The 17,645-nt window shown below is 38.2% G+C and overlaps 1 protein-coding gene across 1 annotated transcript in view; it reads left to right on the forward strand.

Moving 5' to 3' along the window:
• The window catches only part of LOC111159403 (SET binding factor 2), a 501,856-nt gene that overhangs the window by 463,952 nt on the left and 20,259 nt on the right, over positions 1-17,645 (forward strand). The window contains exons 29-32 of the mRNA XM_022521837.1: positions 5,012-5,196; positions 8,706-8,882; positions 11,624-11,725; positions 12,430-12,615. Of these exons, the coding sequence (XP_022377545.1) occupies positions 5,012-5,196; positions 8,706-8,882; positions 11,624-11,725; positions 12,430-12,615 (650 nt within the window). The remainder of the gene's footprint in view (positions 1-5,011; positions 5,197-8,705; positions 8,883-11,623; positions 11,726-12,429; positions 12,616-17,645) is intronic.

Here is a 17,645-nt window from a genome sequence, read left to right on the forward strand (position 1 = left end):
AGTCTCTTCGTTTTTCCAGATGGCTCGGCACCACTTCTTCATAAGTTCCTTATCTATCCTGTGTGGGAAGAGACTCCTAGCTCTAAATCTTTCTTCTGAACTTCTCCTTTTTTCCTTTTCTCTGCATTTTTGCTATCTTTGCATTCCTTTCGTTGTCATGGTCTTGGGTCCTGGTTTTTTTCTAGGTTATTTTCACCGTATGCCTTTCTCACTCATGACGAACAAGAGTTTAGATTGACCTCCACCTTCTCCATCACCCTTTTTTCAGTCAGGGCGATTTGCATTCTGTGTGCCTGTTGATGAGTTCCTAAGGCAGGGAAGCAACCTCTCTTAAACAAGAACCAGTTGAAAAACAGTGAAGAAGTGAATAAAGCACATTGCTTTTCGTTTAAAATTAAAATCACTTGTGAGCCCTGTGGAGAAAGCACATATAACTTAGATAAATTATTTGGTTGACTAGAAAAATGTCATGAAAGGGGCATCTGGGTGGCTCAGTCAGTTAAGTGTCCAGTTCTTGATTTCAGCTTGGGTCTCAATCTCAGGATCATCAGTTCAAACCCGGCCTATTGTGGAGCCCATTTTAAATTGATTAATTAATTTTAAAAATAAAATTGCTACTGCCTCTTAAATACAAAAATGTAACAGTTCAGTGTATTTAAGAAGTAGTCACATGGAGGCAGCCTTTTAATTTTTCATCCTTTATTATTCCATGGCCCTTTGAGTTTCTCTACATGTGATAGTTTATCCTTATAGTAATCTCTAGGATACATACTTTAAGAGGCTCTGAGAAATGAAGTGACTTGGCCAAGATCACTTAGCAAATAGCATAGCTGGTACTGGCAATGGTTCAGTCCATTTCAGTGCAGCATTCACTAAATACAGCGTGTACCTCATGCACTGTGCTAGGCGTAAGGCCACCTTGATAAATTCAGAGCCATCCCCACATCCAACCCAAGCATCTCTTTCCTCTTCTTTGGCCTGAACAGAGTGGAGGGAACAGTACCAGTGCTTAGGAGACACTCATATTGAACATGGGTGCATTCCCATGGGTGGAATGGGCTATACCACTTCTTCCCTGAAGCAGTGTGCTTAGCCAAACCCTGCTGGACAATTCCAGGTCCACATGGCTGCTTACATGACAAGATACTGAGAGTTCAGACCACAGTGCTACCACTTAATGTGTGATCGTTAAGCAATTTAAGAAACCTCTTAGTGCTCAATGTCCTCATCTGTAAAGCACAGATAGTAAATAGTATCTAGCTTTAGAGTTGTTATGAGGAATAAATGAAATAATATATGTAAAGCAATTAGCTTAGTAACTGGTTCATAATAGGAACTCAATGTTAGTTCCATGATTGTTGGTGGTTATTAGTCATAGTTGCCTAATACTCCACTGAAATGGGAGGAAATCTACATTTGCATTTAAATTACCTTAAACCAGGTTGCTCCTTACAGGCCTCACACAAGAAGATAGAAGGCATCTGCTCTAGGTCTAGGCCAACAACTTACAAACTTTTTTGATCGTGATTCATAGTTAAAAATATAATTAATATTATATTACAATATAGAAGTATCAGGTAACACTAAGCACAATGCAAAATGTGTAAATACTAAAATAGAAGTTTCACAAAATAATATTCATCTGTACCACATGCAGCGTACATAGTATTTTCAAATTCTAATCTATTTCACTTCTTTAAAAATACCGACTTGACCTAGTAAAGTGACTACAAAAACCACTAAGGTGGGGTGTAATGCCCTTGGTTAACATGGCTGCCAGATGGGATTATAGTTCTCAAAGCCCTCTGCTGACCCCATATCAGTACAGGCCATTTGCTCATTGTTGATTTTCTGCTATGTGATGAACACTTGGCAGTTTTTCATTAATGAGCCTCTATTTGGGGAAGTGCTTAATTTTTTTTATTAGTTAATACCCCTTTTTTCATTCTCTGGGGGCAAGTAATCAGAGTTGAAGGTACAGTAGAAGGACCACAGCATCTCCAAATGTATCAATTTTCAAAAAGAAAATAATCAACAACTGTTTTTAGTGCCGATATGTTAGGCTTTCAGCATGGATGTAAGAATAAATACATTAGGTCCCTACCCTTTGGAGCACAAAATCTAGTAGCATATAGTGTGCAAAATAATCATAGTGCAGTGTGATCACAGTTCAAATAGAGCTCTCTACAACCCTGGGGACAGTGAGGAATACTTTCAGAGGAGTTCATGTTGTTCCTGGATTTTGAGGGGTAAGGAGTTTGTCAGGTAAAGAAGTGTGAGAATTAGTTCCAGGCAAAGGGACTGACATACAAAAGTGGTAGATGTTCAGGAAACAATATCTCAGAATCAGGAACCAACCAGTCAAACTTCCCCCTAACACTTAGGATCCCATATTCCTTTAGGAAAGCTCAAAATCTTAGCAGAAAGGACAGGTGCTGGCCAGCACACAGGAGGCCTTGTGCCTTTACCGTGTTGTCCCATGGTCTTTGTTCTGTCTTGCAATAGAATTCCTCGTGTGCAATCAGCCAGTGCCTCCACAACCCTTAGCTTTCTGAATTCCTTTGGCCACTAAAGCCATTAATGCCCTTCATTTTCTGCTCTGAAAGGAGTGAGGCAGAAATGAAAAATCACTGCTAATGATTTTCCTTTTATCAAATTACATCATGTGCAGTTTTGCAACATATAGCTTACTACTGCTGTTAACATTTTCAATCCTGAATAAATGCAGAATCATTTTCCTTAATTTACTTGAGCAGTTCCTTTGCTTAGGAAATAACAGAACTATTACTACCAGCTGAATTTTGCCACAGTCATGGAGCACTTTTTTTCTGTCAGGGAAAAAACAATATTACTCAAATTACAAAAGTATTATCTCTAATACTGCCTATCATTTTGGTGCAAGTAGGGATTTTAGGAGAAGTCATTATTTCAGTCATCCCAAGCTGTATTTTTTAGTGGCATTGGGGATTGTCACAGGACCGTGAATTTTTGCTGCTCGTACCATCTATTAAAAATAAACATAATTTCAAAAGGAAAAGGAAAAAAAGAAGCTAGTGTGGCAATGCTTGATGCTCTACTGCAAAAATATGCCCTTAGTTATTCCAAATGGTGACTAGAGCTTCATTCCTGATGTGATGACCTTGCTCAAAGAATGAGCGTGTTGTACAACACGTAGCATTTGCCAATCAGCCTCCTTAAATACTAGGACCAATGCATTCCTAATGTTTATGCCCCACCCCCAATTACTTAATTTTATTATATAAATTTCGTTCTCACCAAATGACAATCTTCAAAAGCTTATTCCATTTGGTATAATTTGTTTGTGGCACTCTGCTGTGCTGTCCATTTCATTGTGCTTATAATACTTATAATCAGGTGCTGACATTTCGTTTAACAGGCGCTCAGTTCATCCTTTTTGTGTGACTATGCAGCTTTTTGTTAATCATATTTTCTACTTTTATTATATTTACATTTTCCCCCTATGTTAACTTAATTTCAAAAATTAAATAACCAATTCTTCTCTTACTCAATTTGCTCTGTTTGCTGCTATCTACATTTCATTCCTCCTTCTGTCTTTAATCTCACTTACCAGTGCATGGGTACAGAGATAAATGTTTTACTCAGTCAAATCCCAAATCTTCAACTAAGGGAAGAGTCCATAATCAAGGTACTGTATTATCTGTCCTGATGTGTCACTCTTTTTAACCATCTTCATATGAAAGCATATTTGTTACAAGTCACTTTTTCACATTTGTCAAACTCTGTCCTTTATTTTCATCCACATTCTGAATTTGCTCTGTGATTCCATTTATAAACACTTGCCATAATATCTAAGATGAACTCATAGGTTACATAGAAAGATTCATCCGTGTTAAGCAGAAATCACCTACAAAACCTTTTCTTGGGAACAGGTCTCCTAACCCTATAAATGTTTATAAAGAGAGAAGCAGGTGAGACAAACATTATTATGGTGACTTCCAGTCACCTGGAAACATGGATTAATTTAATAATTGACAAATATTAAAGCCTCTCAAAGAGCCTTTCTATATCTAGAGAAGAAATCTCACTTCAGAGAAGCAGTGGCAGTGTCCTATACCCCAATGACCCCATCACCAGCATGAATACCATATGGACATTTCTAAGGATCTGTTGTTTTGAAGGTACTACAGTGTTAGTCAAATTTTGAGGCTTAGTATTTGCCTTTGTATTTGGATATGGAATATTTACTATTCACTTGCATGTAGAAATTCTTGATTTTTCTAATTAACATAAGTAAGGTCAGATTATAACATGAGATTCTTCTAGCAGCTTAGCTTTGGCCTTTCCCTTAGAAGACATCTGCTTTTGACTGAAATTTTAAATAAAGCCTCCTAAGTATCAGTGAAATACAAATTACTAAATTTATAACTTCTTACCATTTTTCATGGATACTGGGACAAAAAGATAATAATATAATATTTGCTGGTTTAAAATTATGTCATTTTGGCATGACATGCAAATATTAACTCTAAATCCAGCCTCAGATTTTAGTAGGTGTAGTACAGTTCTAATTTATTACTTAATGTACATTTCTTGTTGTGTTGATTGGCTAAAGCAGAGGAGTGTTCCTTACATCTTTCATGAAACCCTGAGAAACTGAGTCACTCTGTGTTATCTCATTGTTGCCTTCTCCCCACATTTTTTGTTTCCCTGTGTCATGCATTCTTTCTATTTATGATCTCAGCATTCATTTATAAATACTGACTTTATATCAAAATGCAAAAATAGGATTGACTTGGTGATTTCTTAGGTCCCTTCAACCCTAAGATTGTGTGATTTGAAAATGCTGTATTGAATAATGCTTATGTGTTGCAAACGTAAACTACAAATGACCAATATGATCCATGATTACTTAGATGAATTAACTTGCTGTTACCTCTAAAACTGTACCTACAGAGCATGCATCTTTTTCCCTATTCAGTGGCGTTCCCACATCAGATTATCTCACTCTATTATTTTGGCTTTTGTGAAGGTGTATGGGCAAGTCTTCGCTCTAGCACTCGCCTGATCAGCTCTCCAACATCTTTCATTGATGTTGGTGCCCGGCTGGCAGGCAGGGACCACTCGGCCTCCTTTAGTAACAGCACCTACCTGCAAAACCAGCTCTCAAAACGCCAAGCGGCCCTTTATATATTTGGTGAAAAGTCGCAACTAAGGGTAAGATTTCTTTTTCTCACTTGGAAGCTTTATAGGTAGATGAAGGCAGTTATAAAACTTATCTCAAACATGTTTTTCTAGAAATTTTGTTTTACAGCATAGATTCTTAACCTGGAGTTAATAATCAGACTCAAACAAATTTTAGCTCATATATATGTATATAGTCTAAATATACTTACTCATAATTGCTTAAAAAGTCAAACATCAGGAGTATTAGGAAGTATACATACAAAAAATAAACGAGGCTCTTTCAGGTTGTGTTTTTCCTTTGTCTTAGTTCAGCTTCCATAGGAATCTGTGCCCCAGGCAAAATAGATCCCTATTGATTTAAAAAAAAAAAAAAAGCTACAGGAAGGTAGGAGAGTGAAAAGAAGGCTATGGCACCGCATATGGAGACAAGGGAGGGCCAAGACTGTTTTGTAAGCTAAAATTTTTTTTTAAAAGCTCTGCAAGGCTATAGATACAGAAATACATGTCCTAAAGCAAGTCAGAAATTGCAAAATATTAGATGCTAATCAACTTTTTTCTTACTTTTAAATGATTATGCTGAAGAGCTGAGGACTATGCTCAGGTCCTATCAGTTGTAAAGATAGTCTCTACCTCCAAAAGCATCTATTCCTCGGGTTTGTTTTAGCAATGCCTACATTACAAAATAAATTTCACTACCACTGATAGGTTTGTGGGAAATAAGAGTATTTGTTAATTCAGAAATCCCCTCATGGTTTTTAGCCCGGTGCTCCAGTCAGCGCTGGGCAATCTAGACAGACCTTCAGTTGAACTGTGGAGCCAGGGCTCTGAGCAGGATCCCACATGCTTGCTTCTCAAGATGCCAGGGACTGAGTCATCTCTTCTCTGGCAAGCTGGCTTTGCTCGCTCTTCTCCCACTGCCAGGCCTGCTGCAATCACTTAGTCACAACCTTTAGGGGAGAGGGCGTGAAACTGCTGGGTAATGCTCAATTTTTAAGTGTGCACACTTCTGTCTTCTGATACAGCAGGAAACTTTATAACCAGAAAATAGTTGGAACACTTTCAGCAGTAACCCAGGATTGCCTGTCCAGCCTCTTTGGCATCAGTGTCTTTCCCAGAGCACAGGCTTTCCACACTTCAGCACACCATTTATTCATGACCTAAATCACTCTCCAAGCTTTCTCTCCTAAATTCTCTCCTCTGCCATTGCCTTTGCACTCAGTCCTCAGATGAGCTGTGTGCTCCTGCATATCTGAGTAAGAAGGACTGACTCCTTGCGAATCTTCCTCCTTTTTCTCCCTCCATCCCTCCCTCCCTTTCCCCCATCTCTCTTCTTCCTTCTTGCTTTTTCTTCCTTTTATCCATAAAGTATTATATTTTAAAAACAAAATTTTACCATCTCAGCACAGTAATTATTAGGATTTCTATATATTCCATTCAAGCTTTCATTTTTTATTTATTCAGTTGTATCTGTACAGTGTACAAATACACTGTCTGATCTGTGCCACATCCTGTCTAGCTGCAGCCCAACACTTTCCTCTCTCCACAAAGGAGACATATGGGAAAGCAAGTAGAGAAAGACCTTTTCTAATTAATCCTGAATTGCTCTTATTTACCTTTTTCAGTTTACATACTCTAATACCTTATACTTAGAATCAAATTCCTCATAACGTAGTTTATGTCAACACTGTGATTGATAATTCCTGGTCCATAAGATAAGCATACCTAGTTCATGTAGAGTTGAGAAATAGAAAGGAACCAGGTTTTCCTGGAAAGTAAACTATCTTTTATCTACTACAAATTTTTAAAAAGACTAACAGATAAGAACTCATGTATATTTCTAAGTTCTTATCTCAAGAACATGTTTCCATGTTGTATAATAGTCTTCATAATTAGTTTAATCACTACATGGCACCCCATATTGTTGTATTTTTACATTTATCTTCTATATGTGAAATTGCAGTCACATTTACAAGCATATAGTTTTTTATTTTTTTATTCAGTTACAATTCCGTGGGGTTTTATTTCTACATTTTAGATTATTTCTTTAGGGTAGCTTCCTTTTTAAAAGAGGAATTATTAAGACAAAGGAACTTTTTTCTTGGAACTTCTTTTCCTTAATATATATTAGAAATGCTATTTAAAAAAAAAGAATTAGGAGTTTTTGCTTTTTATTTTTTATTATTTTTTTTATTTTATTTATTTATTTATTTTTTTTATTTGACAGAGATCACAAGCAGACAGAGAGGCAGGCAGAGAGAGAGGAGGAAGCAGGCTTCCTGCTAGCAGAGAGCCCGATGCGGGGCTCAATCCCAGGACCCTGAGATCATGACCTGAGCCGAAGGCAGCGGCTTAACCCACTGAGCCACCCAGGCGCCCCAAGTTTTTGCTTTTTAGTTTAAAACTTTGATATACCTTTTTTAAAATACTCTAAAATAACCAGTATAAAACATTAAACAGACCCTATGCATAAGTCCTTGGCAACAGTTTTTTTTAATGTGATAAAATACAAATAACATAAATTTACCATATTAATGTGCACAGTTCAGTAGTGTTATGTACATTCACACTGTTATACACCCAATCTCCAGAAAGCAGTTTTACTCAGAAAAGCAAATAATCCAATAGAGTAATTTTGGCAGAATGTGAAGAAAGCACAGAGAATGTGAGAAAACTAATTCATTCTTAGGCATGAAAAGGTTGAGAACTTTTAAATCTTCAGAAGCAGAACTAGATTATCAAAACAAAGTAGATCAAAGGGCCATCAGTTTAGCATTTTTAAATAGTAGATACAACCTCATGTGGAATAAATTCCATATGGATTAAAGTTATAAATAATAAAAATATTCAAATAAATAGATTGATACATGTGTCATATTGAGTAGAAAAAATATTGTCCCAAGCTAGAAATTACAAAATCTTTCAGATTTTACTCTATGTAAAATTTTGTATTATTAACTCTAAAAGAGTAACTACAATGTCAGTAGTCTTAGGGCAGTGAGGTAGTGATTTTTATTTCCTTCCCAATGTTTATCTCTACTTTCTTTTTCATTTCACAATGACTTTGTTTTACTTGCATAATAAGAAATATGTGTATGTCTACAAACTTTAATTTGTAGAGTTCTGGAACTCAACAGCATATTACCTTTTTATTACAGTATATATCTTGGGGAGATTTAGTTTACAATTTTGGATTAATCATGCTGTCCACGTGTCATTGGTTCCTCTTTAGACTTCCAGGTTCATGGCCTTACAATTGGCTTATATATATTGTTATAAATTCCATCAGGTTCCAACCTACCAGTAGTCTCTCCAGATTCTCAGAATGACAGCAAGCCAAGTCAAACCACAAGACCTTACCGAATGGCTCTTTCCAGGGATACTGACACATTAGCCACACAAGATTGACTTTCTTCACCTCTGCAACCTCTGTAGCTACTTGGCCTCAACTGACTGTACATCATTAAGTATTGCCCTGTTAAAAACTGCTCTTTTACGTATTAGCACTTCATCTGCCTAATTCTCTGCATCTTTACCCACAGAACTTCAAGTTAGAATTTGCTTTAAATTGTGAGTTTGTTCCTGTTGAATTTCATGACATCCGACAAGTTAAAGCCAGTTTTAAAAAATTGATGAGGGCTTGTGTCCCAAGCACCATCCCTACCGACTCAGAAGTGACCTTCCTGAAAGCCCTGGGAGACTCTGAGTGGTTCCCACAGGTAATGTCTGGAACAGCTTATCTTATAACTCAAGGAAAGAGAAGTCCAATTGTATATACAGAATTGAAATTTGAGGGGAAAATATATCGTGTTCCCCTACCACCTGACACTCTCCCCTTACTGTATGCCCTCCATAAAGGCTTTTCAGTTCCAGGAAACCATGTGATCTAGAAGATGGGTCTAGAATTCTTCATCCCAGGGCTCTCTTCTCTCTATCATTAAAAACTTGGGGGTAGGAGAAGAATAAATGAAACAAGATGGGATTGGGAGGGAGACAAACCATAATTTACTCTTAATCTCACAAAACAAACTGAGGGTTAATGGGGGGAGGGGGGTTGGGGGGGTGGGATTATGGACATTGGGGAGGGTATGTGCTATGGTGAGTGCTGTGAAGTGTGTAAACCTGGCGATTCATAGACCTGTACCCCTGGGGATAAAAAGATATTATATGTTTAAAAAAATAAAATTTAAAAAAAAAAAAAAACTTGGTCTTCATAGGACGCTAAAGAGGAAGTCTTTATTGTTAGATGGAAATTTTTTGTATGTAATAAATTTAATCAACAAATATTTATAGGAATCCTTCTCTGTTGTCAGCAGAGTAAGGATCCAGGACAGAATGTGATTTCTAGATGACTCCAAGAACCTTTCCCTCTTACTTTCTCACGTCCCATGTGTGTCTGTCTTTTCCATGTGTCTAGATTTTAGATTCTTCCTCAGAGCAGCCACCAAGGTCATATTGGAAGCCCTAAAGCCTCCCTGGGGTTTAGGAAAAACTGCATATCCTTTCTTCAGCTCAGTCAAGCTTGGGATGTTTTTAATTAAACTGTTATTGAGAAATTAAGGAGAAATAGGTATGCCAGCAACATAGCCCTCCTTTCTTCCAAACCACAGAAGAGAGGTATTTATGACATGCATGGTTTAGACACTGATGCAGACATTTGGCTAAGAGCATCTCTGCAGTATACCCTTCAGCCTTGTCTTTAGGCCACTAATGCTATGCCCATTATTCCTTTGCCCCCTGTAGGAGTTCTCAGCCCCGCTAATCCCCTGTTCCTATCGCCTCCAAGCTTCCTACCTCTCTTAAGGAGGAAAAAGAGTTGTTTTCCATAAGTCAGCAAATAATGGGAGTACCCAGGGCAGTGACTGTTCTCGAGATACTCTAACTATTGAGGAAAAAAAAAATCCAGCCACATAAACAGTTAGCTATAAACCTAGATCAGGATGTGTTAATGCCTATTATGACAGTTGAAGATACTTTTGAATGCCCATGGAAGAGCTGATCAAAACTCCATTCTGTCCCTCAGCTATGAGCCCTAGCCCCAAACTGTTCCCACCACCCAACCTGTCTCTTTCTGGTACATTCTCTGTTCTGCTTCTTACTCCAAAGTGAATCCATACCAGAAGTTAGTGACAAAAAATAGCGGAAAATATCGCCCTGCTCAGGATATTGGCATTTACAAAGTTAACTCAGGGCAAATGCTAAGCCCAAGACAGTAGCTATGTTATAGGAACAGTGAGTGAGGAGCTTCCCAATGCTGGAGAGCACATGTGCCTTGTTCCTGGGTTTAAAGTAGCCCAGCTCTGTTTAAAATATGGGATGGGGGGGGTGCAGGTATTTTGTTTTATGTTAGTTGACAGTTGGATTTATCCTACAAATTATATCAAATGATACATAAAATACAGTCTTAAACTATAATACACAATCAGTTTTGAATCTATATGCTCTGCTCACAACCTAGTTGTACATTAGGGACTTGATTCTGTTGACGGCTTAAAAAGCTAAGCACAAATACGAGTTTTCTTCCCATTGACTACACAGTACGGACAAATAAGAGTGTCTTTTATATTTTTTAAAATTTTATTAAAGGTTTTATTTATTTTTTAGAGAGCGAGAAAAGGAACACAAGCAGGGGGAGTGAGAGAGGGAGAAGCAGGTTTCCTGCAGAGCCTGATGCAGGGCTTAATCCCAGGACCCTAGGATCACAACCTGAGCGGAAGCCAGACTCTTAATAACTGGGCCACTCAGGCACCCCAAGAGTATCTTCTTAAAAAAATAAAACTCAGGGCGCCTGGGTGGCTCAATCAAGAAGTGGCTGCCTTCAGCTCAGGTCATGATCCCAGGGTTCTGGGATCAAGCCCCCCATTGGGCTCTCTGCTCAGCAGGAAGCCTGCTTCTCTCTCTCCTACTCCCCCTGCTTGTGTTCCCTCTCTCGCTGTGTCTCCCTCTGTCAAATAAAAAAAATAAAATCTTAAATAAATAAATAAAATTCATTTGTCATAAGAGTCAGCCCTTTAAGGTATACAGTTCAGTGCTTTTTAGTATATTCACAGAGTTGTGCAACAGTCCTCCTATCTAATTACAGGAAAATAAGAGTATCTGAACTAGAACTGACTACATCATAGGAAAACACATTTTAAGTCCAATAACTGTTGGTAGAGTCACTTAGACTCTGTCTTTTCCATTGTATGGAATTCTTTAGCTCTTCTCCTGGGGGGGATCATGTACGGTCAGTTTATTTCATTGTCTATCATTTGAACACATTGTTTTAAATCATGTCTACTTTTAAAGTCATTGTTTCATCTTGATTTTGACAAAGAACTTTAAGCACTTAAAACTTATGTGGTTCTTTTGTCCATGTACTTTATTCTAACTCCTTTCATTATCTAAGGTTGATAATGGGTCTGTTTGTGGTGCTCAGAAAGTGCCTGGTCTAATTGCGGCCTCCTTTCTTATCTCTTAGCTTCACAGGATAATGCAGCTGGCTGTGGTTGTATCAGAAGTACTTGAGAATGGTTCCTCAGTTTTGGTCTGTTTGGAGGAAGGCTGGGACATCACTGCGCAAGTAAACTATTAAAACATAGTTTTATACACTCAGTTTTAGATTTATATTTAAATTCAGTTGTTTTTAAATTCTGCAGATGAATCTTTTGTATAATGACTAATGTGTTTATAGATAGAGAAAGTCCTGTGTTAAAAACCACTTAGTGTCCATCAGAAAGCTCTGTGCCCTGAGCTTCTAGGTGCTACACAGCCTGGTCCTGTGGCCCAGGACCGCAGGCGCCCACATGACAGACACACCGTGTGAGCACACAAATGGAGCCCTTGATCAGAGGGTAGGACATGGGCCATCCTTCCTGGGTTTTGTCAGTCCTTTCCCTGGCTTTCAATAAGCTCCTCCTTTACCCACTCCAGAGTGGGGAAAAAAAAAGTATAAATATAAACTAGGTAAGACGTTAATCTATACCTGCCAGAAAATAGATAATAGGTTTGAACTGATCCTCTAGCCTTATTAATTGACCTCTAAGAGAGGGCTACAGTCAGCAAACTGTTCAGGTAAAGATTACAATCATAATTCTCTGAAAGAAAACATGTAGCCAAAATGAATTTGAGTTTTCATTTTTACTGGAAAGTTAGCAGAATTAATTTGATTGGCTCTTCTGAGGCAGTTAGTGAACAAATCTGCTGTTGAGGTGACTTTATCTGTCTTAGTAACGAAATTTTTTCAGGACTGAAAGTAATGAAATATCCATCCTGCTTGTGCCCTAGGTGACATCCCTGGTTCAGTTACTCAGTGATCCCTTTTATAGGACACTTGAAGGCTTCCGGATGTTGGTCGAAAAAGAATGGCTCTCTTTTGGTCATAAATTCAGTCAGCGGAGCAGCTTGACCCTCAACTGTCAGGGTAGTGGTTTTACTCCAGTCTTCCTGCAGTTCTTAGACTGCGTACACCAGGTAAGTAGAGCAAACTTAAATTGATCTTGATACGAAGGAAAGAGAAGAACTAGCATTTATCGCACATTGCAGTGCTGTGCCGGGTATCTTCATGTCATGACTCTGATGGACTCAGCCATAAGACTTGTTGAAATCTTAGCAGTGGATTCCTGGGAATAGAGAAGGAAAAGAACTTGTTGGTTTCTGAAACTCGGATAGCCGAGTTGTCTTTTGGGCTGCCCCCATGTGAAGTGGCCAGCACTCTAAATTATCATCTCCCAAGAAGAGGAGCACACTTGGGTTTGTTGTCCAGGAAGGTTTGCTCTATGGTAGAACAGCCGGAATCTCTAGATGATGGCAGGGCCTGGAATCCAGCAGGTGGTCTTCCCAGTGTGGGAGGACCTTATCTTGTGCCTAGGAATATAGAAGGTAGCGCCTAACCCTTGAGAAAGAATCAGGGCCCAATCAAACAAGCCTGTGAGGTTGAGAACACTGGCTTGGTTCTACTGAGTGACCTAATCAGGGCTAATCAAGAGACCAGACAGAAACCCAAGTATATAATCCACTCAGATCCAGTGGGAGCAGGGGTTGGGGGAGATGCAAATGCTCTAGGCTCCCTCCAACCCTCCTCTCAGGCACATCAGGTAAAAACTTCCTAATGCGGCCTGAATCAGAATTGGGCTTGAGAATTGCAGGGCACTGGGTTTGCTAAATTGGCCTAAGAAAAGCTAGGTTGACATTTCCAGCTTTGTTTCATCTGCACCACAACAATGAATGGGTTCTGGCATGTCGAGCATATTTGTCAGAACAGTGAGCCTCTTTGAAATAAATTGGCCTCAGGTATATTGGAAGGAGAGGTGGGAATGTTTTCAGGAACCAGTACTGAAACTGGGTCTTCTAAAGAGGCCAGCTTGGTGTGTGGGTTTTGTTTTGTTTCACTTTTTTAGTCTATTAATTATTTGACCAGCTTTATTAATTCACTACATAATTTTTCATTTATTTAAAGTATATACATTTCAGTAGTTTTTAGCATATTCACAGAGTTGTATAATTGCCATAATCAATTTTAGAACATGTTACCCCTCCAAAAAGAAACTCTATACCCATTAGCAGTGACTTTCCATCCCCTCCCACCCCATCCCCACATTCACACACTCTGGAGATTGTTTTTGATTATTCTAGTGAGCTTCTTAAATAAAAAATCTATTGAGTAATTTCAATTAATTCTGTCCGAGCAGCATCTGGAGAAGCTGGTCACAAGGTTGAGCTTACATTTTAAATCTTTGCATCAGATGGTGTATTTGTTTACTATTTGAATATGAGCCTTTTTTTTTCATACTCCTTTTGGCAGATAGATGAGGGAGACATTTGGAGTCCATTGTCTCTGAAACAGAAAATTTAACTGAGACCAAGGGAGAGGAGCAAGCATCTTTTTCTCATGTCTAGATGGGTGAAAGCATATGAGTTCTTCATGAAAGCACTTCTTACTGTCTTGCTTATTAACTAGGTTGTCTAGGCTGTCTGCGTTAAACTTACACAGTGATGTATGTCACTTATTTCTCAGTATTACTGGCAGAGGTATGGGGAGGCAGGTAAAAACAACTACACACTATATGATTTCATTTATAGAAAATTCTACAAAAGGCAAAACTGTAGTGACAGAAAACAGATCAGTGGTCACTTGGGACCAGTGGTTAGGTACCATGAAGGGGCATGACCAAACTTTTTAAGATGAGGTAACTAATCAGTCCTAATCGTGGTGGTGATTACACAAATGACCAAAGCTAATCAATCAGCCTGTATGCTGTAAATAGGGAAATTTTATTATGTGTAAATTGGATATCAATGAATCTGAAAAACAAAATTTTAGTTAGTAAGTCTAACATTTCAGTTAACTGGAGTTCCAGAAAAAGAAAAGAGCAGCTATCTAGTTTCTCCAGAGGAAAATGTGTCAGTCTGGTGCCCAGAGAATACTTACAAGCCTGGCTGTCTGCTCTTTAGAAATAGGGCAGGAAATAGGTCCGGGGAGATCCCTCTTAAGTGTGTAGATTTGTTCTTTATCTATGCTATTTTCAGTTTCAAGCCTCATCACTAACCCAGCTGTACGTGCTGTTCCCAAGTCCAGAGCTCAATCAAGTTTGGTTTTTCCAGAGGACAGACTTCTAATCCCTTGCTTTCAAGGAGGCAGTCACATTACTACCTGGAGTAGGAAAGGACCCTGGAGATCTTACCACTTCTTCTATAGACCTACACCTAGTCCTCATTTTTCGCTCCCATTTCTCCCCTCTATATGTTTCTCCGCTCTTGGACCTCTGAGTCCTGAGCCTTTCTGGGTTTACAGGGCAAGCTGTTACCTTCTCAAATCATTTCATCCTACAAGCATCCCAATATAGCTTCTCATCTTCTGTCATTTATTGCTATTCTTCCTTCTATTTTCCATTGTTCATAAATGTACTGAATTTTCTCGACATGCTACTATCTCCCTTCCCATTCTCCCTACCTCCTTTTATGTTTTTTGTCTTTCAGAAATTCCTTTCCTTTAATTAAGGGAGAGTTGCAGGGGGCTAAGTGTATATGGCCTAATTTGGCTTAAGTTAAATGCACTATTAAATATGTTAAATGGGGTTCCTGGGTGGCTCAGTCATTAAGCGTCTTCCTTCAGCTCAGGTCATGATCCCAGGTTCTGGGACCAAGTCCACATCAGGTTCCCTGCTTCTTCCTCTCCCTCTGCCCTCTCCCCCTGTTTGTGCTTCCTCTCTCCCTGTATCTCTCTCTGTCAAATAAATAAATAAAATCTTTTAAAATAATAAATAAATAGATAGATATGTTAAATATTCATGTTCAACTTGCAGAGTTCTGCATACCTTAACATGAGAGTCAGGAGAAGAATCCACTCACCATCAGTAAGAGATGGGAGGTTATCATAGAAGACATATTGTTCTTGAAAATGAGAACATCATTCTACCCTAAGTATAATAATAATTACTTGATATGGAATACTTATATTTTATTGTTGGGGGTAGGTAGGAGTGTGAGTAGTCTAGAATTGGAAAGTAACCTGTATTTTGTGAGTACCCCTTAAGTGGTATAAACAAAGTAACTTAATATAAACAAAAGTGAAGTATAAATTATTTTCCTATTGTCTTTAGAATACATTACAATAGATGCTCAAACCATATAATGTTATCTAAAACATCTTAGGATGTATGTTTAATTTCTAGTAACTTCTTATTTTATTTTATTTTATTTTATTTTTTTTTTAAAGATTTTATTTATTTATTTGTCAGAGAGAGAGCGAGCACAGGCAGACAGAATGGCAGGCAGAGGCAGAGGGAGAAGCAGGCTCCCTGACGAGCAAGGAGCCCGATGTGGGACTCGATCCCAGGACACTGGGATCATGACCTGAGCCGAAGGCAGCTGCTTAACCAACTGAGCCACCCAGGCGTCCCGTAACTTCTTATTTTAAATAATGAGTTAAAATTCAAATGTTCTATATAAATTGAGCCTTAGTGACAGCTTAGTGATTTGTAGGTGAATGCTTCACAAACTGTAGAAAATAATATTGTTCAGGGCCTAAAGACTCCTTTAGTATGTATTTAAATCTGGTTGTGCCACATTAAAAATTTTTATAGAATTTTTTTAAAGATTATTTATTTTGGAGAGAGAGCGAGAGAGCTCGCAAGTCGGGGGGAGATGCAGAGGGGGAGAGAGAGAGAAAGCAGACTCCCCACTGAGCATGGAGCCTGCCGCAGGGCTCGATCTCACAACCCTGAGATCATGACCTGAGCTGAAATCAAGAGTTGGACACCTAACTTACTGAGCCACCCAGGTGCCCTTACATTAAAATTTTTTAAATTAAAGTATGAATTTTTAAAAATTTGCCTGAACCCTCTTTTGCCTTAGTACCCTCACACATAAAACCTGAGTGGAGGCAAGTCATGGCAAAGCAAGCATATGACCTTAATTGCAGTATTTAAAGGATGCTTGGCCATGATAGGTATCAGCTTTGGTGAAGCAAATTACTTTGTGCTGAATAGGGATTGTTTATTCATTCAAAAACAGAGGACTATAGAAGACTGTAGTTAACAAATAGTGCTTCTGACTCTTGCTGACTTAATTATAAGGTAGTGTTTCATCATCTCCTACATACTAGTTTTAGGCATTAGAAAACGCCTTCTTTGAATACCTTTCAAGTGAATACTAGTGCTTTACATGTCTCCAACTTTTGCCAGACAATTTGAATTACTGCTGTCCTCAGTCTCTCAGGGGCACAAAACAGAGCCAGGTCCAACAACATTTAAAAAAAAAAAAAAAAAAAAAAAAAAACAATGAAATTACGCAGCAGCAAACGAAACTCCCAGGTGGAATGTGTTCACTGCTTATTAACCATTTCTAACATGCTGAATGCCAAAAGGCAGTCTATGGAAATTTGCCTAGACTTGTCCATTAGTACTAATAGAGTTACAAAGAAAACAGATGAAGCACTGATCTTAAATTAGAACTGCCTCATCATATAAAAAGCCATTGTTTATGCCAGTATGTCCAGGTGTCAGATGAATTATAAATGCTAGATCACTGTTTCATAATAACAACATCTGGCAAATTTTTTGTTGTTTCTAAAAGAAATTGGCGTAGTTCAAATGATATCATTACAGGATGCTTCCTTTTCTTAAAATAGTTGAACCAAATTCAAAAAGAAATACATCCAAAATACAAAATGAAATTTTTACCTAAAATTTATTTTTAAAATATAATACCAGGGGACCAGACATGTATAATATAAACGAAAACATGAAGTATAAGAAAGTATCTCCTCTATGTCAACATTAGAGTAAATCTTTGAGTGTTTCTTAGAACTTTTTCATTATTTCCTACCTTGAGAAAAACAAGTAACAGTTACAACTTTGCTTTGAAGCTTATTCAAGTTGTAAATTTACTCTCTCTGGTCTGGCTGTGTGATACAGTCCTCCTCACGGTTACACATGCCAGCACCATGCTAGGTCCTATTCCAAAAAGAAAAACTATTCATCTCTTGAAGATAGGAACTTTCC

The sequence above is a fragment of the Enhydra lutris genome, unplaced genomic scaffold (assembly GCF_002288905.1).
Source record: "Enhydra lutris kenyoni isolate GAN:26980312 unplaced genomic scaffold, ASM228890v2 scaffoldscaffold68, whole genome shotgun sequence".
NCBI classification, from domain to species: Eukaryota; Metazoa; Chordata; class Mammalia; order Carnivora; family Mustelidae; genus Enhydra; species Enhydra lutris.